General features: G+C 38.6%; 1 protein-coding gene across 1 annotated transcript in view; it reads left to right on the top strand.

Moving 5' to 3' along the window:
• LOC146695404 (protocadherin-15-like) overlaps positions 1-23,865 on the top strand; it is a 224,604-nt gene that overhangs the window by 127,229 nt on the left and 73,510 nt on the right. Inside the window, exons 12-18 of the mRNA XM_085477537.1 lie at positions 867-1,073; positions 3,023-3,157; positions 11,278-11,427; positions 13,338-13,531; positions 15,167-15,299; positions 15,514-15,593; positions 22,066-22,159. Of these exons, the coding sequence (XP_085333663.1) occupies positions 867-1,073; positions 3,023-3,157; positions 11,278-11,427; positions 13,338-13,531; positions 15,167-15,299; positions 15,514-15,593; positions 22,066-22,159 (993 nt within the window). The remainder of the gene's footprint in view (positions 1-866; positions 1,074-3,022; positions 3,158-11,277; positions 11,428-13,337; positions 13,532-15,166; positions 15,300-15,513; positions 15,594-22,065; positions 22,160-23,865) is intronic.

Raw genomic sequence — 23,865 nt, 5'->3', positions numbered from 1 at the left:
CATTGTTGTGATTGTTATGGATTCCTCTAGTTTGCTGTGTGTTTCTCTGTACATGGCACAAATGCAAACTGATTTTGGATGCAGGTTCATGTTTCACTTGTGCATTTCTTGGAGATTTTACAGCTCTGGATTTATCTTTCCAGATTTAGTTTGTAAACATTTTAATAGCTTAAGAGGACATATTGATTTTATGTAATGGGAACTAGATTTTTCAAGAAACTTGTTTTTTTTTCACAAATGGACTGATACCTGATTGAGCAATGTAATTTTCACTCTTTCAGTGGTCTTGTAACAGAACATTTCTCTAAGCTCTGTTCCATAGCTGAGTGCTGCATGTCTGTTTTTGGTTGAGGATATTGACATGCTGAATAGATGAGCTGTACATGGGGATTTTATTATATCAGACTGCTCTGTGGTTGATTCAGAAGACAGAGAACCTTTACAGAAAAACAGGGATTTTTCACCTTCAGCAATGCAGACAGATTTGGTGTGAGCCTTTTTAATAGTGAAGTGGTTAATTTTGGCATTGAATCAGCTCGTAATATTCCCAAGAGCCTCCTTCTATCACTGGTCACTGATTTGACAGCAAAGGAGTGCCACTAATTGCAGTCCCTCTCCTACAAAGGATGGTATTTCTGTTAAATGCCCCGGTAATTACTAAGTTCTAATCCTAAATGGACCCCTGATTAAATTTAGTCAATATAGCTTTTTTAAAATTGAAATGACACTCAGAGAAATTATGCCTTTCTATTTCTGTGCCTGCATGAGAGTTGGAACAGCATAACTTTCCAGCAGAGTAGTCTTGTTGATATGGTATTTTCCACAGAGTGACTTTCACCCTTGTTCTTTCTTTTCCCTCTCCCAAGGCTGAACAGGATAATGGTCATCCCCTCCCAGCATATGCTAAAGTCATCGTTGAAATCTTGGATCAGAACAACCAGGCACCGTATTTCCAGTTTGCTACCTATCAGGGCTATGTGAGTGAGTCCTCCCCAGTTGGTACGACTATCTCAGCCAGTGCCAACCTTACCGCCCCCCTGGGAATCGTCGCTTTGGATAATGACATTGAGGAGGTACAGAGAGAAAGAGAGGCTTTATCAGCCTAAGCTTGCTGTCGCTTACTCTTTAAAGATGCCCATCCATGCATGGTTGCATACAAACACAAAGTACTTGTAGTGCATTGATTAAATATTGAGGACAGAGCCACATTTATTCATGTGCTTGTATCGCGTACTCACAGAAAATAACATGTGCATGAGTCATTGTCCCGCTATATTTGTTTTGTTGTTACAGCTGGCTCCCGGTGTTACACCTGTAGGTAAAAGGGCTGATTTTAAATGCTGTGGCACGCACAAACTCACACACGCACTCAAACCCACACAATGTTATAAAGGGATGTCCTGATCCAGTTTTGTGCTCTAATCTTTGATGCAAATCATTTTAAAGATTGACTAGCTTTTGATGCTGAGTTTAATCCAATATTCATGTTTTCCTGCATTATGCAGCTGCAGTGTGTACACTTAATAACTTAAAGTGGGCCTGTGCTGGGCCTCTGTTATTAGTAAAGGAAATTGAATTCAGAGATTTGGCTTAATAGTTTTGCTTTAAACTTGCAACATGGCTTCAGCTGGTTTCTTTCTAATGTGATATGATGGCCAAAGATTTAAAAATACATGTATAAGTCTTTGGAACGAGACATTTCCTTGCTTGATTTCCACTTCAAACAAAAGGTTAAATGCATTCCTTTTAGTTGTATTTATTTTGCCCACTCGCTTTACCTGATCTGGCACAATGTCAATGCGAATCTCATTCATTTAAACTTCACTTCATGTAGCCGATACAGATCAGTACTGCTGTTTCCCTTTTACCAAAACTGATTTGGGACATACCTACTTTTAATGCATGCATCATGGTGTGAAAAGTAAGAATACATTCAGAGCACTGATCACTGCTGGAGACATTCTCAGCGTCTAATTACCAACTTCATAATCCTGCTTTGTATTTGGAAAAAAAAAACTCTATTTCCTGCAGAATTCCTCCTCTTTTTACTGCAGAATTGCACAAATGATCAATTAAATGGTAATCGGGTCTCCTGTAATGATTGGTGTGTTGTACATCAATCAAGCTGTGTACTGACTTTTGTACTGGAATTGGAGTGTGTGTTTGGAGTGTTTTGCTTTGATTGGAGTGTCTTTTGTAATGTGCAGATTGCTGTTTCTGCATTTCTAAAATCAAAACTTTACAAATTGATTCTTCCGTGTGGGGTGTTAACCATTTCTTTGACAGCTTACAAAGTGTGCGTGCATGTGTGCATCCACCTCAGTGGAGAACTCTAACTCACTCACTGCACTGTTAGACTCGCACAGTGACACGCAGCTAAAACAAATGATTACTACCTTTAGTTCATCTTTCAATACATAGCAAGTCTTTGCAGAAGATTAACACATCAAAGTGGAAACAGAGATAACAAAATCAATAAGCCACCCAGTCCCGATGTTTACCAAACTCTCTTAAGAGGACTCATTGATGGATGTGAATCGAAGCCGACTTGCAGCAGTGGACCACAGTTGTATTAACACAGCAGTGATCGTTATCAAAATGACTCTTTTTCAAAATGTTTCTCAAGCTTTTTGTTTTCATCTGGAAACCTTAAACCAAAAGCTGAAAACCCCATATCCTGCCTGCTTAATTTTTCCCCCTAAAGGAACAGGTGTAGTAATTAGTAAAGACGCCTTTCTATTGCTTTCATGATACAGTCACATTCATAAAGATGTGGGGTTCTTTGAGTGTTTCATTAATGTTAAAAAGACATTGGTTTAGGGCTCATTGCCTTCTTCTCTATTTTCTCTAGAAAGATGGGTGACCTGCCAACAGATTACTTTTTCCAACTCTTTGGCAGATCAAAATGTACCATTTGATGGGTTTCTCAGCTCCACAGCTGCGGCCTTCGAAAAATAAATTATGAAACAGTCATGTCACCATGGCAACATGTTTCTTTTTTTGTATATCTTTCTTTCGGAAGACAAAAGACCCCATGGTGACGATTACCCTGGATGACTACACCATGATCTTCAGCCTGACCCCAACTGGGATAATCCGCTACCTGAGGCTCCTCAAACCTGTGGACCGGGAGACGCAGATGGTCTATACTTTCACGGTAGGCCCACAACTCAGTGTAGCTATCTGCACAACTGCACTCGAGTACTGTGACCCACATCTTCCATTTTGTGTATTTAAATAGAAGTTCAAGATTAGCCATGTACCAAGAGGCACTTGGAGATACAAAGCTGACCTGACACTTCCAGAGCAATATGACCTTTATTAGTGGACCCATAGCAGTGAAGTGAGGCAGTTTGTCCACTTATACATTTCCATCCAACAGTGGACCAGAGGCATATCGGTTTTGTATGCTCAGTAAGATTTGTGGTGCATGTTGATTTTAATGTTATGTAACAATGCATAGATTTTAATACTATACACAGAAACTGTAATGTGAGAAACATTGTACGGGTGGCAAATCCCAGATAAATCAGAAACAAAATCAAGTAGCTTATTGGTTAACATCATCCATGAAGCAAGAAAAACATCCTGCAAATACAGAAAACTCTAACAGAGAGTTGTACTCTGAAACTTGAAAATAGCCATGAAATGTTAAACTGATGATTCATTCGTATATTATCTTTAATCTTTTGTGTGCTTAGTGTTATTAACTATACATGTAGAATTATCCTGTTATTAAGTAATGATCTGCCCATTAACTATTAGTATTTCACCAAAAGTTGAATTGTACTAGAACTGTACTCTTCTTGCTATTTCTCTATTACCTTTGTTCTTCTTTATTTGCTATAGATTTCTCTATTACTCTTGAATGTAGTCAGGTATATGGTATACGAATAAGCTCCTTAAGTTACTTGCGTTTGAATTATTTTCTTGTCTTTCTTGGCCTTCTTGCACACCACTTCCTAAATCTGTAAAAACAAGACAAAATACTTCTGGATCTCAGATCATAATCAAAATATTGTTTGCACTGTCCATGTTGGCTTTCTTGTTTCTTCTTTTCTTCTTTTTGACTTTGACTCACAATACAAGTCATTCAAATTTATTGGAACCCTGTAATTTGTATATCATATGAAATGGTTCAGTCTCACTGAGCTCCACAGCTATGTTTTATCTGATGTTTTCATTGTTATTAATTTCACATTAGCAGTCTGGTTCACCAATTTTAAGTGTTTTGGCTTAGAGAGGTAGCAACTTGTTTATCCAGGGGTATTAGCAAACCAGCAGTGATACTACAGCAAGCTTGCTGGAAATGTTTCCCCGGGGACCGCAGAAGTTTGAACTCGGATGCTTTTGTGTGCCGTTGATTTTGGTGTAGTGCTGGATTTGGTTGAGTTGGTGAAAGTGCTTTGGACATCAGCACCAGCGGTATATGAAGGAATGTTTTATTTATTATGTGTGTGCGTTGTTGACCCTTTTGTGCTGTGTGTGCTCAGCTTTATTTATCCTCTTTGGTTTCTCTCTGGTTTGGATATATGAGAAGCTTAAAAGCTTATTCAGTATCACATGTAAAAGAGAGAAATTCCCTTCTCGGATCATTAGAAGCAGTTGTTCTGCTATCTTTTGGTAACATCCTCTTCATGTCGCTTCACTTGAACAGACAAGTTGCATATTAAATGCTATAAAGGTTTTGAATAAATTCTAGAGATATATTTTTTAGTGAGCTTCATTTATTCATTTTCTGTTTGATTTTTTAATTAATGTTTTTTTATTACATTATAATGTATGTCGCTGATTATCGGGGCGCTATGTTGTACTGTTATTACAATATTCAGTACCGTGCAAATGTCTTGAACCACCAATCTTTTCATTATGTTTTGCTTCTAAGGAGCCAGACTTTCTTGTGCTTTTTATCCCTCAGCCATCAAAGGCTGATGGGGTACTGTCGTCACACGCCGGCCAGCAGGCGTAGACACCCAAGTTTGTTAATGCGGTAATTCAAATCTCAGTGATCTCTGACCTCAAGGACAGTGGCCAAGTTTTCTGAAAATCTTATGATGGGATAACTCAAGAAATCACCTGGAATTTTCAAACTCATACCATAGGTGCTGCCACTGAAATCTCAGACAAGTTTGAGTCCCATTGATCTCCACCTCAAGGTCAGAGGTCAGGGTTTCTGAAAATCTCCTAGGATTATCACATTTATACCATAGGTTCATCTACTGCACAGGCAGGTGCTGGTATTTTTAGTGGTCTTGAGCAGTAGTTCTCCAGGGTTTCTGAGGGTCTTTTGAAAGTTTTTATTTTAACATTGGCTGCTTTTCAGTCTCTTTCAGTCCAAGTCCTTATACCTGACCATTTTTAGACCATTTTGACAATAAATCACTCAGTAATTTAAAAACAACAATAAAATACTTAAAGAGATACTTTTCTTTTAAAAAGATCTACATATAACAGACAACTTAATAAAAATGTATTTTAAATTACATGTTTAACCACTTTGTTACTAGCAGCATCTCACAAAAACGCTTCAAGTTCCCATTTCTTCTCTTGAATCTATGAAATAGAGTAAAGGTGACACCATTTTTGAATGAACAAGTTCCTGAAGGACCATTAGTCAGAAACTCAGCATGGTGTGCAGTGTGCCCTTAAAAATTTAAGAGCACTGGACGAGTGGAGGATAAGAGAAGTGGCAGGCATAAAAACTATCCACAGCAGATGAGTAGTATCTCAAAGTCATGTCTTTGAAAAATAGGAACAAATTCAGCAAAGACCTGACACGTGACCTGAGTGATACTTCTGGCCCTTCAATTGGTCCATCTACTGTTTGCCGAAGCCTCATCAGAAATGGTCTTAGTGGAAGGGTGGCTGTCAAGAAGGCATTCTTAAAGACAGAAAACCGAGGAGAACACACAAAGTTGACTGAAAATCAGAGGCCACTAGTCTTATGGAGTGACAAATCCAAATTTCAAATTTTTTGTTCATTGTTGTCAAAATATATGGAGAATGTCAGCAGAGAGTGTCTGCAGCTATCTATAAAAGACAGGGGAGACTCTGTCACAGTTGTGAGCTGCATTTCATTCAGTGGCATTGGGGAGTTTTTCAAAATTGATGGAATTATGAATGCAGAAAAGTATTGTTGGATTTTCATCCATCGTGCAATACCAAAAGCATCTGACTGGCAACAGCTTCATTTTTCAGCATGACAATGATCCCAAACACATTGCCAATGCAGTAAAAGAATACCTGGATAGAAAAACACACAGTGGAACATCGTCAATCATGGCTTGGCCTCTCCAGAGCTTGGACCTCGACATTATTGAAACTGAAAATAAAACAAAAGGCAGTCAGCACCAAAGAAGAACTTTAGGATATCCTTGAAGAAGTCTGGAGAATTAGACTACCTAAAAAGAATTACGAGAAAAATGACAAGACATTAAGCTTGTACGAATTGTCCAAACTCTAAATAATATAATAATAAACTATATCAAATAAAATCAATTCTGTAGCACAGTGATACAGTGATGCTGCTGTAACTCTAATGGACACACCTTTTCTACTGCTTTGCTATATTAAAAAGGTAGGATGTGCCACTGGCTACTGGCAGCGTGTGTGCACCACAGTTTGTCTTTTTACTCGTTACACCTGCAGCACACGTTAAGTCTAGGGCTGTGTGAGTCAGTAGAAGGCAAGCATGTTCACTACACCCACGGGGTAAGTCGACAGCCCAACCAGTCTTCGAGGCTCTAGCTACTTGAGCCATGACTTGCCATGTCGACTACCACATAGATGAGGTTCAGGGAAGCATTCGATGCTAGTGGCTTGTTAGAGCTAAATTTAGATATTATGATGTGATGCTGGATGGTATGAATAAAACTTTGTATCATGCTGGGTTTTGGGGTTTGTTAGTTTTTTGTTTTTTTTGGTTTGTTTTCTTTTGTTTATATTTTTTCTTGTTCACTTTATGAATTGTAGTATTATTACTAATAGTAATAATTTCCATAAGTGGTTATTTCATTTTAGATTTATAATGGCTTATATTTGTTTTTCTGTCAGGACTACATAAAATACAAACTTTAATGTAAGATCAGTACGTAACAGGCTGCTTGTTATGCTTTTCAGTTTTGCTCAATGCCAGTTTTTCTGCTGCAGACTTAGTATATGGTTCACTGGTGTTAATGTTTCCACAGCAGAGCTTTGTAGTGCAACTTTATAACGAACTCCATTTGGACTTATTTTTCTAAAGTTTGTGGCACAAATGATTCTGTGGTTAGAAAACACAGCTCATCTTTTGGCAGCAAAATATTCTGGACCATCTTTGTGTCTTTTTTTCTCCATCCTCTATCAGTCTTTACTCGGGTAGCATTAGATCTGCTTGGCTAGCTAGCATTACCCAGCATGCATTTCAGTGGCGTAGTTAATTAAAGCTCTATGTTTCACAAATGAAGTTAATACAAGTCTCCTCTCAGTACACTATTCAGTACACTGAATGTCCAAAGATATAATTCACTTAAGCTCCTGAAAAGCTGTTTTTTATCTGCTCACTGATATAGTAGAGTAGTACATGAAGTATTCATATCATGAAATTAAGACTATTATAAGTTTAAAGTGCATTGAGGCGACCTTTGTTGTGATTTGGCACTATATAAATAAAATTAACTATACAGATACACTGTTAACCACTACTGTGATGTTGTCACTATTGTGCCTGGGTGCCTTATAAAAAATAGATTAAAAAAATTAAATATATATGTGTAAATATTACAAGTTTGTATTTAAGAGCTGATCGAGGTACAATGAATATATCCAAGGAACACAAACAGTGGGAAAATAAGAAGACTGAAATAGAGGAGGGGGGTGAATAGAAGTGTCCACCTGTGTCTGTATAACACTGATAGGAAGGTCCATGAAAGAAAATCACTAAAAGTCAACCCTTTTTTTTTTTTTTTGTTGGCAACTTTTTTTTTACTTGAAGTAAGATTTAATTCAGTCTTTAGAATGAAAGCGAGGTTTGTGCTCCAAGGAAAAGTCTTTTTAACTTTTCTTTGTCTAGTCTTTGTTGATCCAAAGGTTTATCACGTGGCAACATGTCTGAGCTGTTACATTAACATGTTAGATTGTGGCTTTTGAATGCGTGAGGAGTTGTTATTGCCACCTGGACGGTATGCATGTTACACACATTTTAGTTTAGGTGACAGGGTGCTAAGAGTTTTGTCTACTATTGTTCTATGTGGTGGTGTTGTAATTGTTAAATTGTTAATGAGTTCAGACATTCAGTATGGCAGGAATGTGTCTTTGAATTGAATTGAATTTCTAATAAGAGGTACCATAATGTCCCTTCTTCTGGCTGTCTGGGGTCAAAAAATGCATCCAGCACCTTCTTGGTTTGGCGATCTGCCACAGCAGAATCTGGGTTTAGACCTCTTAATAAGTCTTGTTTCATCTTAGCTAACCCCTGTATAAGCTGTCATTTGGATAAGTCAGGCCTGTGATGTGGAAAAAAAACTGAATGAAATTTAGACAACACACCTGCTACAGCAGGACAGCAGTACTTTACACACCATGTACCTGACTAATCCATGATTAGATTAGATTAGAGGAACAGCTCTTCACACATGCAGAAAGGTGCCAGATTTGTCAACACAGTGTATTATGCTTAAAACGGAGTCAGAAGGACTCAGATGTAGTGCACTGATAGAACTCCATGCACAAAGATGCCCAATATTCTACTGTGCAGATATTTGCACCACCCATTTGTCTGAGGAGTTGTTGGTGAGAATAAGGCAGATGTGAAGTATGAAGGACGGCTGTGGCCTCTAGGCCTGTGTGATTGCATCACACAACCAGTGAGATAAATGCTGTTTTGACAGCAACCTACCCTGGGATTGTCCTCCGTGGTGGACAAATTGTTGCCTAATGTTAGTTGTGCAAAAGACATTATGAGCCAGAGCTCACACGAGACACTGCTTTTGTTCAATGCTTTGTTCTTACTGTAGGTTCAGAAGAAAGATTTTGCTATATTAACCTTGCTCCTGTCTTCCCTCATAGTACAACATAATTTTGTGCCTGATAACACAAATAAGGAACTCACTCTTATATAAGACTAAAAAAAACCATTACTTTAGGGAAATATTCTTGAAAAAAATTTGATTTACTTTCTGACATGCCATAAAGCTTAATTATTGACAGAGCTATACAGTAGATATTCATCTACATACCTTGAAATGTTGGTTATACCCAGTCCTCTGGATCAGACTAAGGCATGGGATGAAAACGTAGTCATGGACTAGTAGGAGCACCACAGGACAGCCCTGTTTTCTATCCCTGTGGACTTTAGTGAAAGGTTCATAGTGGGATATTGGTATTCTTAATTTTGGGGGGGTTTGAAAAATTAGGCCAAAGCTCTGTGAAGCAAGTCAACAGGAACCGTATGGCTGGTATCTCCTGGCACCACCTAAGAGACCGCAGGCAGGAACACAGTGTTCTTCCAGCATTACCGTGCCTCTCAGATCTTCCGCCTTCTTAGAAGTGGGCGAATAGCTATCAAAATTATGTGGACAAGGAGAGTGCCACCAGTGCGGTCTCTGAGCAGCAATGAGGATAGTGCAAGCCAAGAACACATGACTCCAGACCTCTCATTATCCAGTTCCAGTCCCTGCCCCCAACAGGGACCTGGGAAGAGAAACCAAGATGAAACAAATGGACTGTTGCCTACCATCAGGATCCTCCTCCTTAATATCTGAACATAGAGTATCTGATAGAGTCTGCCTCTATCGTGTTTGAAATTGATAATGCTAAATATTTATGTAGTATTTGAGTATTTGGTTTTCAGCTTTGTAGATATGTCTCAGGCTGATCTCACAACAGGCTTTACATTTTTCACTTTTAAAACTTTTTTGGGGATGTGAGTTTATCAGAATCTATAAAACGTTCTACCTAACCTTGAAAAACATATTGATTCACTTCTTTGACTAATGTGTGTGTGTTTGTATTTCTCAGGGATAATTTATTTAACAAATTTATTACTCTAATTTATATTAAACTGTACTCTAGATGTAGGGTATAGATAGTATCCAAGATTTTAGGGGAAAAAACCTTTTTGTGCATATTTTTATAAAGTATTATATGAATGTGTGTTTATCTAGTTCGTTTCTCTTGCAATAAGCAAGCTCTATTCATGTTTAGCTTTTGTGATAGATTTGATTAATTTTTAAGCTATTTCTTTTTGTTTGCTTTGTTTGCTTTGAAGGTTAGATTTCCAATGAGTTTTATTGGGAACCCATCTGTGTTTCATTTACAATCAACACCGAATATATATTCATGTCTTTCTTGTTGTTATTTGCCCTTCATTTTTATACCTTAGTCCTCATTCTTCTTTTTGGATTCTTATTTTTATATATTTAAATTTGGGTTTTTTTGGGGTTTTTTTTTTTTTTCAATCAACCCATTAAGGTTTTTTTTTGTCTATTTTACTGGCCTCTGCATTCGGAAATGGGTCCCCTCAGTTGGAATCAGTTTAATCCACTTCTCATAGTAAACATATTAGTCAGGCATGACATGGTTTACATAAGTCAGTACTTACACATTTATATAAGTATGTATAAGTATGGATTGTCTCAGTAAATCCAAATCTGCTTTCCTTCTTGTCTCCCTAAAACTTCTTGGCATCTCAGTTCTGGCTCAAGAACAGAAACACAGTTTGATAGGATGGAAAAGCACGTTTCTATATGTTATCATTTGTTTCTGTTCAACACCTTCACTGTGAGTGTTTAGCTGCTACTAAAAGCAATCTCCTGATATACAGTATAACCAGCAGGATTTGTCATTTCAATTTTGAGGCTTAGTGCAAAGCGTCAAAACATGTATTTCTTGCTGCTGCAACAGTTGTTGTTTAGATCTACCCTCTCCTACACTGCACTTGTTGCTCTGCTCAGTCCATTTTCTTTCTACCTCGCCAAGTACTGGAGATCAGAGCTGCCAGGGACAAATAAACATGTGGTTTGTTCAGTTTGCAATCTGTCCTTTAGGCAGCTTCAGACGAGCACTCCCTTTTCTTCTCTAAGCACTTTTCTAATGTCAAGGGAAAGAAAAATGAATGTATACAAAGGAAAACTGTAAGCACTGGTGTTGAGGTCGTAAAAACGTTATTTGTCACTTAGGCTTATCAAATAGTGAAAGCCTAAGGTTGAATAAAATAATCAATTATCTATGATTTATCTGAGGAAAATGGACTTCACTTGTGTACGCTTTATTAGGTATTTCTCTTTCTTGTGTTTATAGATGGTGGCGTCAGATGGCGTCCAGCAGAGCAGGCCAGTAACTGTCAACATCCTGGTCATTGATGCCAATGACAATACCCCCACATTTGGAGAGGTCTCCTACAGTGTTGAAGTCTTCACCAACATGCAGCCGGGGGAGACGGTGCTACAGGTAATCAATCCAACAATCATTCTTTTGCTTCTTTCCTCTTGCACCAGCACGCCGCGCTACGTCTCCATCTTTTTCCTCATCACACAGAATCCCTCTCACGCACGTTCTTTCATGCTCAAAACAAATAACCACAACAATCCAGTGCATTGTGCTGGAATAGTGCCCTTCATCTCATCTGTAGTCCTGTCAGACAAGTCACAGACAATGCTCTTATCTATATCTTCAGTGCACAAGCTTGGTTCATTCGTAGTGGAAGGCACTCGTGATGACCGTGAATTAACCCCCCTGCTTACGTATTTTGCTTATAAAACACAATTTTCTCCTTGTTTGTTTAGTCCATTTTGATTATCTTTATGGATTAGGAACATTGTTCGTTTTTGATTTCATTAGTGTAGTGGTTTTAAAGGTCATGATATACTTCCCTCTTTTCTGTTATGCGTGTATGCTTAAGTTAACCAAATCTAACATCTGTGCATGAAAACGATAAACGGTGAGCAGACTCGTGTAGGCATTACTGAAAGGGACATTTTTCATTCATTGTTTCATTCTGGGTAGGAACAAACACAGCTTGGTTAGAAAGTGCTCAGGCAATATTTAGTTAGCCTGTGGAAATTACTGTGATTCCAGTGAAGGTGACAACACCAGCTCATAATTTACATGCGCTTATTTAAAAGGACGCTGAAGGTCGCTTAACTTCAAAAGCTAACTAGAGGTCATAATTACAGCTTGCTCAAACTTATGCCATAGGAGAGGACTTGTTCAAAACATGAACCATAACTTAATTTTGCTACAACAGAGGAGTAAGAGTTCTATCATTGTATTGTCTCATTTGATAGTCGGAGCATGATTCTTTCATCTTTTAGCTGATCTGTCCTCTCAGCAAGGCCTCTCCTCAAAAGAGAAAAAAAAAAGTCAGACATTGAAAAGGTCAAGTTTAATCGGTTTTAAAAAACAGCCGTTTCACCCTCCCTGAAATGAGGCCAGGGGTCACAGAATGCCTGGTATGACCGCTTAACCGATTTTTATAAGCCATTTATGAGAGCTGAAGCCCCCTGAGGATTCTGCTGCTTATTTGATGCTACAGCTCTTACTCCAACGACAGGAGCATGGAAAAGGAGGTCATGGTAACTTGGATTAAAGTTTCAAGGCCCTAAAGATATGAAGCCAACTACACTATGAGGGCTCGTATTTACAAGCAGCGGGATGTCCTAAATAATTTTCCTTGAAGGAAAGGGTGGTTCCTTAATTTGTTTGATATGGGAGCATGAAATAAATGATATATTTACGTATCATTTTTTCCATCACACTTGCCAAAAGAACTATGTTTGTCAGCTGTCTGTCAACAGCCCCCCATATTTTATATGAAAGGCTGAATGTAGTGAAAGTAGTTTGCAACTTTGCTCATCATTAAGTTAAACAAACCAAAATCCTTTAGATTTGATTTCACTTAAATGCAGACCCTTTTCTATGCATTTGTCATTTCACAGACTTTAACACATACAAATCATTTTGTGAAATCATCACTGTTTTTTGATATGGCTGTACTGTAAACAATAGACAATTTCTCTTTTATTGTTGTAATTTTAACATTTAACATCTGAAACGGGTGTCTCTTGTGAGACATTTAGCCTCAGTGGGACTACTTGTATAGATAAAGGTTAAAAAAAAAAAAAAAAAGCATAATGCAGATGATATTGTCCAGCAAATATTTATATTTGGGAATACCTCTGCAACTTATTTGCTAAACAGGTCCTAACCCACAATCCCCACCCACTGAGAAATAGTTTCTGCTTGACTGGTTTAGTAAACATATTTCTGGGAGGTGTAAAGCAAAGGGAAAAAGAGGAAAATGTAAAGGCACTGTGTGTATAATGTGTAGCTTTTTTTTTTATCTCCCTAATTTCTCTCAGCTGACAGCATCGGATGCAGATGAAGGGCTGAATGGTTTGGTGACCTATGAGATACTGGCTGGCGCCCAAGGAGATTTCATCATCAGTAATCGCACTGGACGCATCACCGTGGCACCTGGTGTCACTTTAACTGTCGGGCGATCTTACACACTCACTGTCAGGGCCTCAGACAATGCACCAGAGACCCAGAGAAGGTGATTTATTTGAACATTGAAGAGTTCTACATTGATGGAAGCAGTTTTGCTATTGTGATTAATGTTCTGTACCTTTTTTTTTTCTTTTTCTTAGTTTTTTTTAAAGAAGGCAGATTTGTTTCTCCTTTCAGAATGAAAAGCAGTTTCATAGAGCCGAAGCCATCTGGATGAATAGATTTGCCAGTGTTATCTAATTGAATATGAACTCATTGTAATTCACAACATTGCTTGAAATGACCCAGAAAGTTTTTTGGGGGCTGAAATATGGAAAAAATAATTATTTGGCCTAGCTACTTTGAGTGAATGTATCCTTTTTCTTCATTGTGGTTAAACTATCTTTTTAGTTTTTCCTTTTCTTTTTTTTTCTTTTTTTTTAAATGTGTGCTTGGAGCTGTCAAAGGGAAAGAATTTCAGTGTTTCAGTGCGCCACTCAATTTGCACAATGTTGTGAAAGAGGCTGTAATGTGTTTCTGTTTTGATTTCATTAAGTCAAAGAAAGGTTGTCATAGAGATATTTCACCAACTGGTTAACATGGTGACAAAATTACTCCTCGTAGGACTTCATGTTCAGTACAGTTAGGCTTTTACTTAGTAAAAGTAAGTAAAAGTTAAGTACCAGTTCAACAAGACATGTTGGAAAAAAACAAAAAAACAATTAAAATCAGTTACACTTTTGTTTCTATGAAAACTAAGAAGGCGGACGAACTTAAGCAATCATTAGAGCCTTGATCTTGAGACTTAATGCACTTTTCATTATAAGATTGTCAACCACAAAGAAAAACCAGTGCAACCAAAACTCCTTTTCTACATTTCTGCAGTAAAGGCTCAATACAAGTGAACTTTGATGTGTCATTACATTGTGTTTGAGTTGCTTTCAACTCTTTCTTTAGCTAATTTGTTAACTGATGATTGACTATGTCTTGAGTTTGAATTGACTGTATTTGCTGTAATTAAAAGAAGACATTCACATATCTATATATAGTCTGACACCTGATGTGAGAGACAAAACCAATACAGAGATATGACTGTAAACCTGAGACAAGATTGTGTATAGGAACAAATGTAGGAAGGATACATGAAAAATTGAAATTGCCCAGGGCCATGGTATTCTCTGTCAATATCAAATGGAAAAAGTTTGGAACCACCAACAGTTTTCCTAGATACAGCCACCACAGGTCAAGGAATAATTGGGCCTCAATTTCATCCCCTAAGGCCATCAAGTCAACAACACAGTATAGGCAGCCAGAGTCTGGATCTAAATCTAATACAGTAAAAAATAAAATAAAATAAAATTGATCCAACCTAGTTGAGTTTGAGCAGTTTTGCCAATAATAATGTGAGAAATTCCTAGCAAGTTTGGAAAAAAGTATTTCAACCAAGTATAAAATTAAATTGTATTTATTTTATTACATTAATAAAAAAAATGTTTTGTTTTGCTTTGTCATTGATGAGTAATGAGTATACTAAAAAGAAGTTTAATCCATTTTAAGAATTAAATCAAAGTATTTAGAAAAAGTAAATACAGTGTTTATTTAACCTATTTGACTGCCCTATGGGCAAGAGGTCATTACAGCTCAACAGTTGGTCAAGTAGAAACTAATGCTGAAAGTCAGTTGGTGTCTGTATTTCTGCCAGGAGCTCCATCACAACAGTCAACATCGAGGTTTTGCCACCCAACAATCAGAGTCCACCACGCTTTCCTCTCCTGACATACAGCCTAGAAGTCAGTGAAGCTATGAGGATAGGAGCTATTCTGCTCAATCTGCAGGTGAGTCACAAATTCACACAAGGCATCGTTGTGACTTTTGCTGTGTCAGTATATGTTGTACTTTAGACAACAGATTTTTTTTTTTTAACTGACATTTCACATCCTGCACTATGCTTGTTTTCACTCCAGTGCAGCATCCTTTTAGCTCAGCTGTCCTGTTTTGCACCCTTCAGCATATGGCCTTCAGACTCCTGTTGTCTTTTTTCCCCTCTAGGCCATAGACAGAGAGAACGATCCGATCAGGTATCGCATTTTGAGCGGGGATTCCCAGAAGGTCTTTAACCTCACTGAAACGTAAGTCCAGATGGGATTGTGTCAGACTTTTTGATTTTTAGCAATAAGGCTGATATTAGAGGATATATTTACTCAGTGATCTGCAAGAAAAATGGCAACTTAATGGAAGGCTTTAATTGCTTTGTGAGTGCAAAGGCTATACATACTGTAAATAGTATGACAACCGTTGAAGACGGCTTTCACAATAACAATGGACACAGCAAATGACTTGGATGGGAAGATAAAGTGAAGTGACAGATGTGCACTTGTGATGGAGGAATATAGACGCTCACTTGGCATTCATTGGTTTTAATTATACTGTCAAATGTTCTCATAGAGAGAGAACTTTTTTCAAAGAGTTTGTTGGAGTTTTGTTATTTTAAGATATGAAGGCAATTCCATACAGAAGAAAACTGCAAACAAATTAAGTGCTAATAGGACAGCCTGAAGCACAGTTTGGCTCAAGCTACCAGTTGAGGCTCAGTGAGGTGACTATTTCTCAACCAGAGACTCTGCTTATATACTTTAGACCTTGCTTGGTTTAGCATTTGTACTGAGGAATGCAATCTTTAGTTTAGAAGATTTTGAATTGGAAAACACTTCACTGCTAGCTTCAGAGTGTTGTTTTTGGACATTTTGAACCCCACAAAGGCTGCGATCACATGTTCTCACCTTGCCAGCATATTTCTTCCATAATTTGCAGAGCAAGGTCGGCTAAAATAATTAGAAAAGGTTTTTAGCTCATCTGACTGAAGGAGCAGCGAGCTGGTGTGGTGGCAATGGCTCAGCCATCAGGCCGCAGTCCACAAGAATCAGTTTCCTAATAAATTATCATAAAACAGCAAACATGTTTTGGAGAGATCTCAACATTAGCATACAAAAAACTCACTCACCTACTTCTACGGAGCAAGCAAAAAGCATAAAATATTGTGGGCGCTGAGTGCTTTTCTCATCTATAAACGAACAAGAAATATGGAGTGACGAGACATGGGGAGACTGAAAATGCAGGGCCTTGCCAGACATGTGTCTCACTAATTGATTAAAGCTTATTTTGTCTGCGTTTTCAACCTCCCAGCTAGGTAAGGACAAGGTGTGTTGCAGTACTGTATTGCCACCTTTTCTCCACTCTTAATTTGCTCCACGGTGTTAAAATTGTATGTTTTTATAGAGAGTCGTTTGCTGTGTGGTTTAGTCACGGTAAGCAAAAACATGGTGACACAATCAAAATAGCAGGGGATCGCTATTTTTGCCACTGGCACTGTAATCTCCTAAACCAGATATGACAGAAATCATGCTAAAATAAATAGACACATCTTCATTTAGCTCATTCTTTGTGTGTTAAAAATGTTACAGTCACATCACAGGCTTTCACCAGGCTATCAGTATAATAAATGCAAGCAAGTGCTGATATAGCACATGATGAATCAAAAAAATTATTAGTACAACTGACGAGTGTGCAATTTACAGTACAGAGCGTATTGCACACTCTAATTTTTCAACCCTCAGAACTCAGATTTGATTCAGTGAAGAGATTTTTGCATTGCTGCATGTTCAGATAACAGGCTACATAGGAGGCTGGCTCAATCCAGCTTGTATGAATAATGAGCCCTCCAGTAAGAACTTTCTTATAAATGGGGCAGAGACCCCTAAAGGAGGTGGAAATGCTTCATATTCACTTACTGTTATGTCTAGATTTTCCACTAGAAAGAACGGACGAGTTGATTTCAAATGTAAAATTTCTGTCTCGGTGCATATTGCTTTGATCATAAATCCTTTAAGCATCAGTGTTTGAGATTGTCTTACATTTGGGCCAGTATATCGCTGTCAAATAACATGCACAAAAACTCAAATATCAGTATTTAATTAGCTACAACAATATTCGTCATATAAATTTTATCGTGGGTTTTCAGTCTGCAGATCTTGATGCTACTTTGAGTACTCTGACCCTGCCTACTTTTGTTTGATTACAGCATCGTCTTTGAAGTCAGTTCTCTTTTTGTAGTTTCTCAGAGTCATAAAAACCTAACCTGGAGGCTATGCCAGCTTTGATACTTGCAGTGTGTTCTAGTTGGCAGCTCAGTGTGTTGCTTCAAAGTGAAATTGAAACCAAAATTAAAAGGGGTTCAAGTGAAATTACTCTTTTTTTCTTTTTCTTTTTTTACTGTCCAGTGAAACTAACATTGGGCACAATATGGTAATCAGACTCAGTTTTAAATACAACATTGTGCAAGTTTTGAGCCACCTCTCATTCATCATAGTTTGTCGGAAAAATTGGAAAGTTTTAGCAGTAATTTATTTAAAAAACATACAGTTTTATCAAATCCTAACTAGCTTGTTCAGTTAATATTGGCATGACCAATCTTTACTCCTAAACAAAGCCTGAACTGTCCTCAGCTCAACTTAGGCAAAAATTCTATCAAAATGATGCTGCGCTGCTTCAATAACATTGAGGTCCGGGCTCTGGAGATGCCAGTCCATGCCTGACAGTGTTCCAGGGTTTGTGTTAGCTATAAGGTATTTTTCTGTGTTCATCATTCTATTGATTTTAGCAAGATCCCCAACATCACTACCTGAAATGTAGCCCTAAACCATAACTGAGCCTCCGCCATGTTTTACAGATAGCTGCAAGCACTCACTGTTGTACAACTTTCCTGACAACTTCTGTACATATAAACCAAAAAATTTAAATTTGGATTCATCGCTTAATAAGACCCTTTGCTACTGATTTTCAGTCCAGTACTTGTTTAATTTGGCTTTCCTCAGTCTTTTCTCCTGTCACCCTTTCTTAATCCAGTGGGGCAAAAAAGTATTTAGTCAGCCACCGATTGTGCAAGTTCACCCACCTAAAATGATGACAGAGGTCAGTAATTTGCACCAGAGGTACACTTCAACTGTGAGAGACAGAATGTGAAAAAAAAAAATCCATGAATCCACATGGTAGGATTTGTAAAGAATTTATTCGTAAATCAGGGTGGAAAATAAGTATTTGGTCAATAACAAAAATACAACTCAATACTTTGTAACATAACCTTTGTTGGCAATAACAGAGGTCAAACGTTTACTATAGGTCTTTACCAGGTTTGCACACACAGTAGCTGGTATTTTGGCCCATTCCTCCATGCAGATCTTCTCGAGAGCAGTGATGTTTTGGGGCTGTCGCCGAGCAACACGGACTTTCAACTCCCGCCACAGATTTTCTATGGGGTTGAGGTCTGGAGACTGGCTAGGCCACTCCAGGACTTTCAAATGCTTCTTACGGAGCCACTCCTTTGTTGCCCGGGCGGTGTGTTTTGGATCATTGTCATGTTGGAAGACCCAGCCTCGTTTCATCTTCAAAGTTCTCACTGATGGAAGGAGGTTTTGGCTCAAAATCTCACGATACATGGCCCCATTCATTCTGTCCTTAACACGGATCAGTCGACCTGTCCCCTTGGCAGAAAAACAGCCCCATAGCATGATGTTTCCACCCCCATGCTTCACAGTAGGTATGGTGTTCTTGGGATGCAACTCAGTATTCTTCTTCCTCCAAACACGACGAGTTGAGTTTATACCAAAAAGTTCTACTTTGGTTTCATCTGACCACATGACATTCTCCCAATCCTCTGCTGTATCATCCATGTGCTCTCTGGCAAACTTCAGACGGGCCTGGACATGCACTGGCTTCAGCAGCGGAACACGTCTGGCACTGCGGGATTTGATTCCCTGCCGTTGTAGTGTGTTACTGATGGTGACCTTTGTTACTTTGGTCCCAGCTCTCTGCAGGTCATTCACCAGGTCCCCCCGTGTGGTTCTGGGATCTTTGCTCACCGTTCTCATGAACATTTTGACCCCACGGGATGAGATCTTGCGTGGAGCCCCAGATCGAGGGAGATTATCAGTGGTCTTGTATGTCTTCCATTTTCTGATGATTGCTCCCACAGTTGATTTTTTCACACCAAGCTGCTTGCCTATTGTAGATTCACTCTTCCCAGTCTGGTGAAGGTCTACAATACTTTTCCTGGTGTCCTTCGAAAGCTCTTTGGTCTTGGCCATGGCGGAGTTTGGAGTCTGACTGTTTGAGGCTGTGGACAGGTGTCTTTTATACAGATGATGAGTTCAAACAGGTGCCATTCATACAGGTAACGAGTGGGGGACAGAAAAGCTTCTTACAGAAGACGTTACAGGTCTGTGAGAGCCAGAGATTTTCCTTGTTTGAGGTGACCAAATACTTATTTTCCACCCTGATTTACGAATAAATTCTTTATAAATCCTACCATGTGGATTCATGGATTTTTTTTTTCACATTCTGTCTCTCACAGTTGAAGTGTACCTCTGGTGTAAAATTACTGACCTCTGTCATCATTTTAAGTGGGGGAACTTGCACAATCGGTGGCTGACTAAATACTTTTTTGCCCCACTGTAATAGCTTCCTGACAGCCACCTTTCCAATGAGCTCGCTTCAATTGATGTACAAAATCCATCTGTCAGGTCTGTGTCATGCCTGTGTCAAACACATGACTTTCAGTGTACTTTACATAGTCTTGCAAGTCTGTCACTTCTTTTGTCCAGTTTCCTCAAACTGTTTAAGAACACCATGCTGAGATATGATTTGTGGTGTAAAAATACTTTTTTATGCCTGTCAAACTGAGTTGTCATTGATATTTTTATAGATTCAACTAAAGACATGAGAACCGTTATTGTGTTTTTTGTGACAGTTTACTTCTAACAAGGTGCCTAAAGATACGATTTAAAATTGGTTCTTTGCTCAGCTGTCTGTGTAGAAACAACACAGCTTCATCTTCCTTTGACTTGATGCCTTTTTGAATGCTTGAATGATTCAAAGGTCAGTGTTAGGTGAAAACATTTCTCTGAAAATGGTCAGGTACAAGAACTGGACTGAAAATAGGTTGAAAGAGAACTAAGGCCACTTGAGTCTGGCTTCTTGAAGCAAAATGTAAAGAAATGAGGGGTGGCTCAAGACTTTTGCACAGCACTGTGCAAACAACAAACATAACAATGCAGCAGCTGTAGCTTAACTTTCTCCTTGTGGCATGAATGAACTTCATCTTGGCTTAGATGATAATCTCTGCTATGCCTTTCCGCTCCTTGCCTAGCCAGATAGACACTATACATCAAGTACAGTTTACCATAAAGAGTCATGATAAGAGCAAAATGAAAGATGTTAGTGTTATTATTTAGATAGCTGCTAAAGTGCAGCGCTGACACTCTAGATGATGCTGTTAACAGTGTCCCATAGATCTGACAGCATTGTTTCATTTGTGTTGGCTGGGGAGAGGAGGGAGGGCTCTATCGCACATGATCAGTGAACCCCTCAGACCCAGCCGCTCAAGTGTAGTTCAATACTTTAGCTGCTGTGAGGAAAATTAAAAACCCCCAGACTAGCAGAATTAATCATTTTAATCTTTGTCTTAATAACCATCAAGATCATCATCATTATCACTATAATAATGACAGTTATCAATGTATATCTTCACTGTCACACATCATGGTTTCTTGTGCTTTCATTCAGAATAGAATGCTATTTTCTCCTCTCCAGCTTATGTATAAATAAACATGAGCACAGCAGCCAGCGAAGGAAGCTGTTCTGCATTTTTATGGTGGTTTTAGAAAACTGCGTTTGGCCTTTTGAACCACCGATCATCAGGTGTGGTGGATTCAAAGCAGTGTGTTCACTATAACCTTGGGGCAAGTACTTAGAAAAATAGACAGTGTTGATGGAGGTGTCAGTACTTGCCTGTCAGATTGTTAAATGAGGGTCTATAGTTTCACAGTTATGGGCTGCAGAGGCAGTAGAAAAGTAGCGGCCAGGTTCTGCTTGGACTGCTTGGCCACAGGAGCTTTAAATTAGAAATGTGAAGGACCATGGGGACAGCAGGGAATTGCAACGGGCATTAATCTAATAGTGCGTTCAGATGCATTCCTCTTTCCTTCCTTTTTGCAGTTCTGGCAGAACCTCTCCTGAGTGTGTCACTGGAATTGTTTTGTGCATGCTGTGTGTTTTTGTATGGCTGCACTTACTCATGTCTTGTGTGCCTGTGTGCAAACAAAGATAATTCAGTGCTCTGCATGGGAATGCATCCACACTTTGTGTTTGGAATGCCAGAGTGCCAAATTATACCATGTGAACGAGCAGGAGGGTCTCGGTGTCTGCTGCAGTCATTAGAAGGGGAACATGAATCTTTGCCTGTCCGTGTGCTTTGGGAGCAAGAGACTGGCTACAGAGAGAAAGACAGAGTGGGAGCATTTAAGCTCACACCTGCTCTTCATCCCAGACTCATTCTTTTTGATCATTGCCAACATTCTTTTTTCCTAATTTTTCTGAAATGAATGCAAATAATGAAATGCAGACATACATCATGTTGTTAAGTGATATATCCAACATATTTCCCTAAATTAATGACCTGACACAAAAAGAAAGTAAAGGAATAATTACAATCAAAGTGTCCTCCTTTATAAAAGTAATACAAGTTTTTTCTCTGACCCCTCTCCACAGGATTGGCCTTCTACTTCTGGACAAGCCTCTGGACAGAGAGACAACTGACCAGTACCGTCTGATTGTCACAGCCTCAGATGGTCACCCTGGAGGGGTAACGGACATCTAAACTATCTAAACTGATGACCTGATTCCTCAGGGTTGATGGTCTTCAAACCTTTTGAAAACATTAATCACAAGCAAAATATTCTCAAACAAGCTTATTAATTTGTGCATTTGGCTTCATGACTCCACATGCTACTTATTCTGGTAAAATCCACTTGTGTGTTTGAGCTCTGAGAGTATCATGCTGTGATTTTTGTGACAGACTGTCATTTTAGCCCATGCAGTGAAGTTAGAATTGTTTGAATTTGGCTTCTCGGCTTGAGCTTTTCACTTATTTTTTTTTACAGTGAATTTCATTAATAACTTCTCTGGTAGCAGTTGTCTGTGTGATTATTTTTCCCCACTTGTGTTCATCTGAAATCGATTCCAGGTCTGTCTATTACTCATTCCCCTTCATTCAAATTAGAGTGAGTGTCACCGGCCAAAAAAACACTCTCACTAATATTTTGTTGGTCTGCCTTTAGCTTAACTTACAGCACAAATTTCCATTGGCATTGTTTGTGTACACGTATGCAGTGTCACAACATATAGTTCTGTCCAGAACTTTGTTGTGCCAATTTGTTTGTATTGATGCTGGGAGAGTTGCTGAGTAAAGTCTTCTCTAGCATATAACAAGGATTCTCAGTGGGATTAAGTTCTGGACTCTGTGATAGCCAATCCATGTGCGAAGATAGCCACTCATTTACAGTTTGAGCCTGATGATTCCTGACATCATCAAGAAAAAATCCATTGATGGAAAAAACCTGCTCATGGTGGAATGTTCAGGTAGTCAGCTGACCTCATTTTCTGGGCACATAATGTTGTTAAACCTAAACCTGACCAGCTGAAGCAACCCCAGATCAGAACACCATCCCACAGGCTTGTATAGTAGACACTAAGCATGATGGGTGCAATACTTTATCCACCTGTCATCCTATCCTGATGCACCCATCACTCTAAAACAGGATAAATCTAGACTCATCAGACAACCTGACTTTTTCCATTGCTACAGAGTCCAATCTTTATGCTCCCTAGAAAATTGAAGGCTTTTTTCCCTGATTACCCTTTTTGATAAGTGCTTCTCTTAAGGCTACACTGCTGTTCAGTCTGAACCTGTTGAGTTCTCATCATATTGTGTGTGGAAATGCTCTTTTATATATATTTGTGAGTTCTTCTTTTTCCCCCAAACACATTTCTTCCTTGAATGATGATGGTTCATCATAATCCTTCTAGCAATATCAGCAGTGTTTTTAGTTATTTCCTTTCCTTGAAGCAGGCCGATAGTTTGACCCTCATGAAATAGAGTGACATCTTTTCCGTGATCAGAGAACACAGATCAGTTGTTTAAGAAATGAAAAGCTATTCAGTGCATCAACTGGGGTTACAGTAAGTAACCTGTTGCCAGCCACTGTAGTAATTAATGACTCATATACCTATTTGCTTGGTTAAATTGAAGCAAATAGGTAAGACTTTGTTGGCCAGGCAGTACATTTTTGGCCAAAAAGTGTTTTAAAAAGCCTGAAATAATTCACCTGGAATAAAATGATAGTTTTTAACTGACAAATGGCAAATACCAAATGCTAAGACAGAAGTACCTTAACCAGCATATTGTTATTGCCTGTTACTAATATGCAGCTTACACAATGCCATTTCGAGCATAGCTCTTTGTAGAGCAAATGGATCAAATCAATTTTACCTACAGCTACTTTTACCTTT

This window comes from Copadichromis virginalis, linkage group LG13 (assembly GCF_057382275.1).
Source record: "Copadichromis virginalis isolate Kocher_CV1m ecotype Utaka linkage group LG13, C_Virginalis_male_GT1.1, whole genome shotgun sequence".
Classification (NCBI taxonomy): Eukaryota; Metazoa; Chordata; class Actinopteri; order Cichliformes; family Cichlidae; genus Copadichromis; species Copadichromis virginalis.
This window is presented reverse-complemented; position numbering and strand designations above follow the sequence as displayed.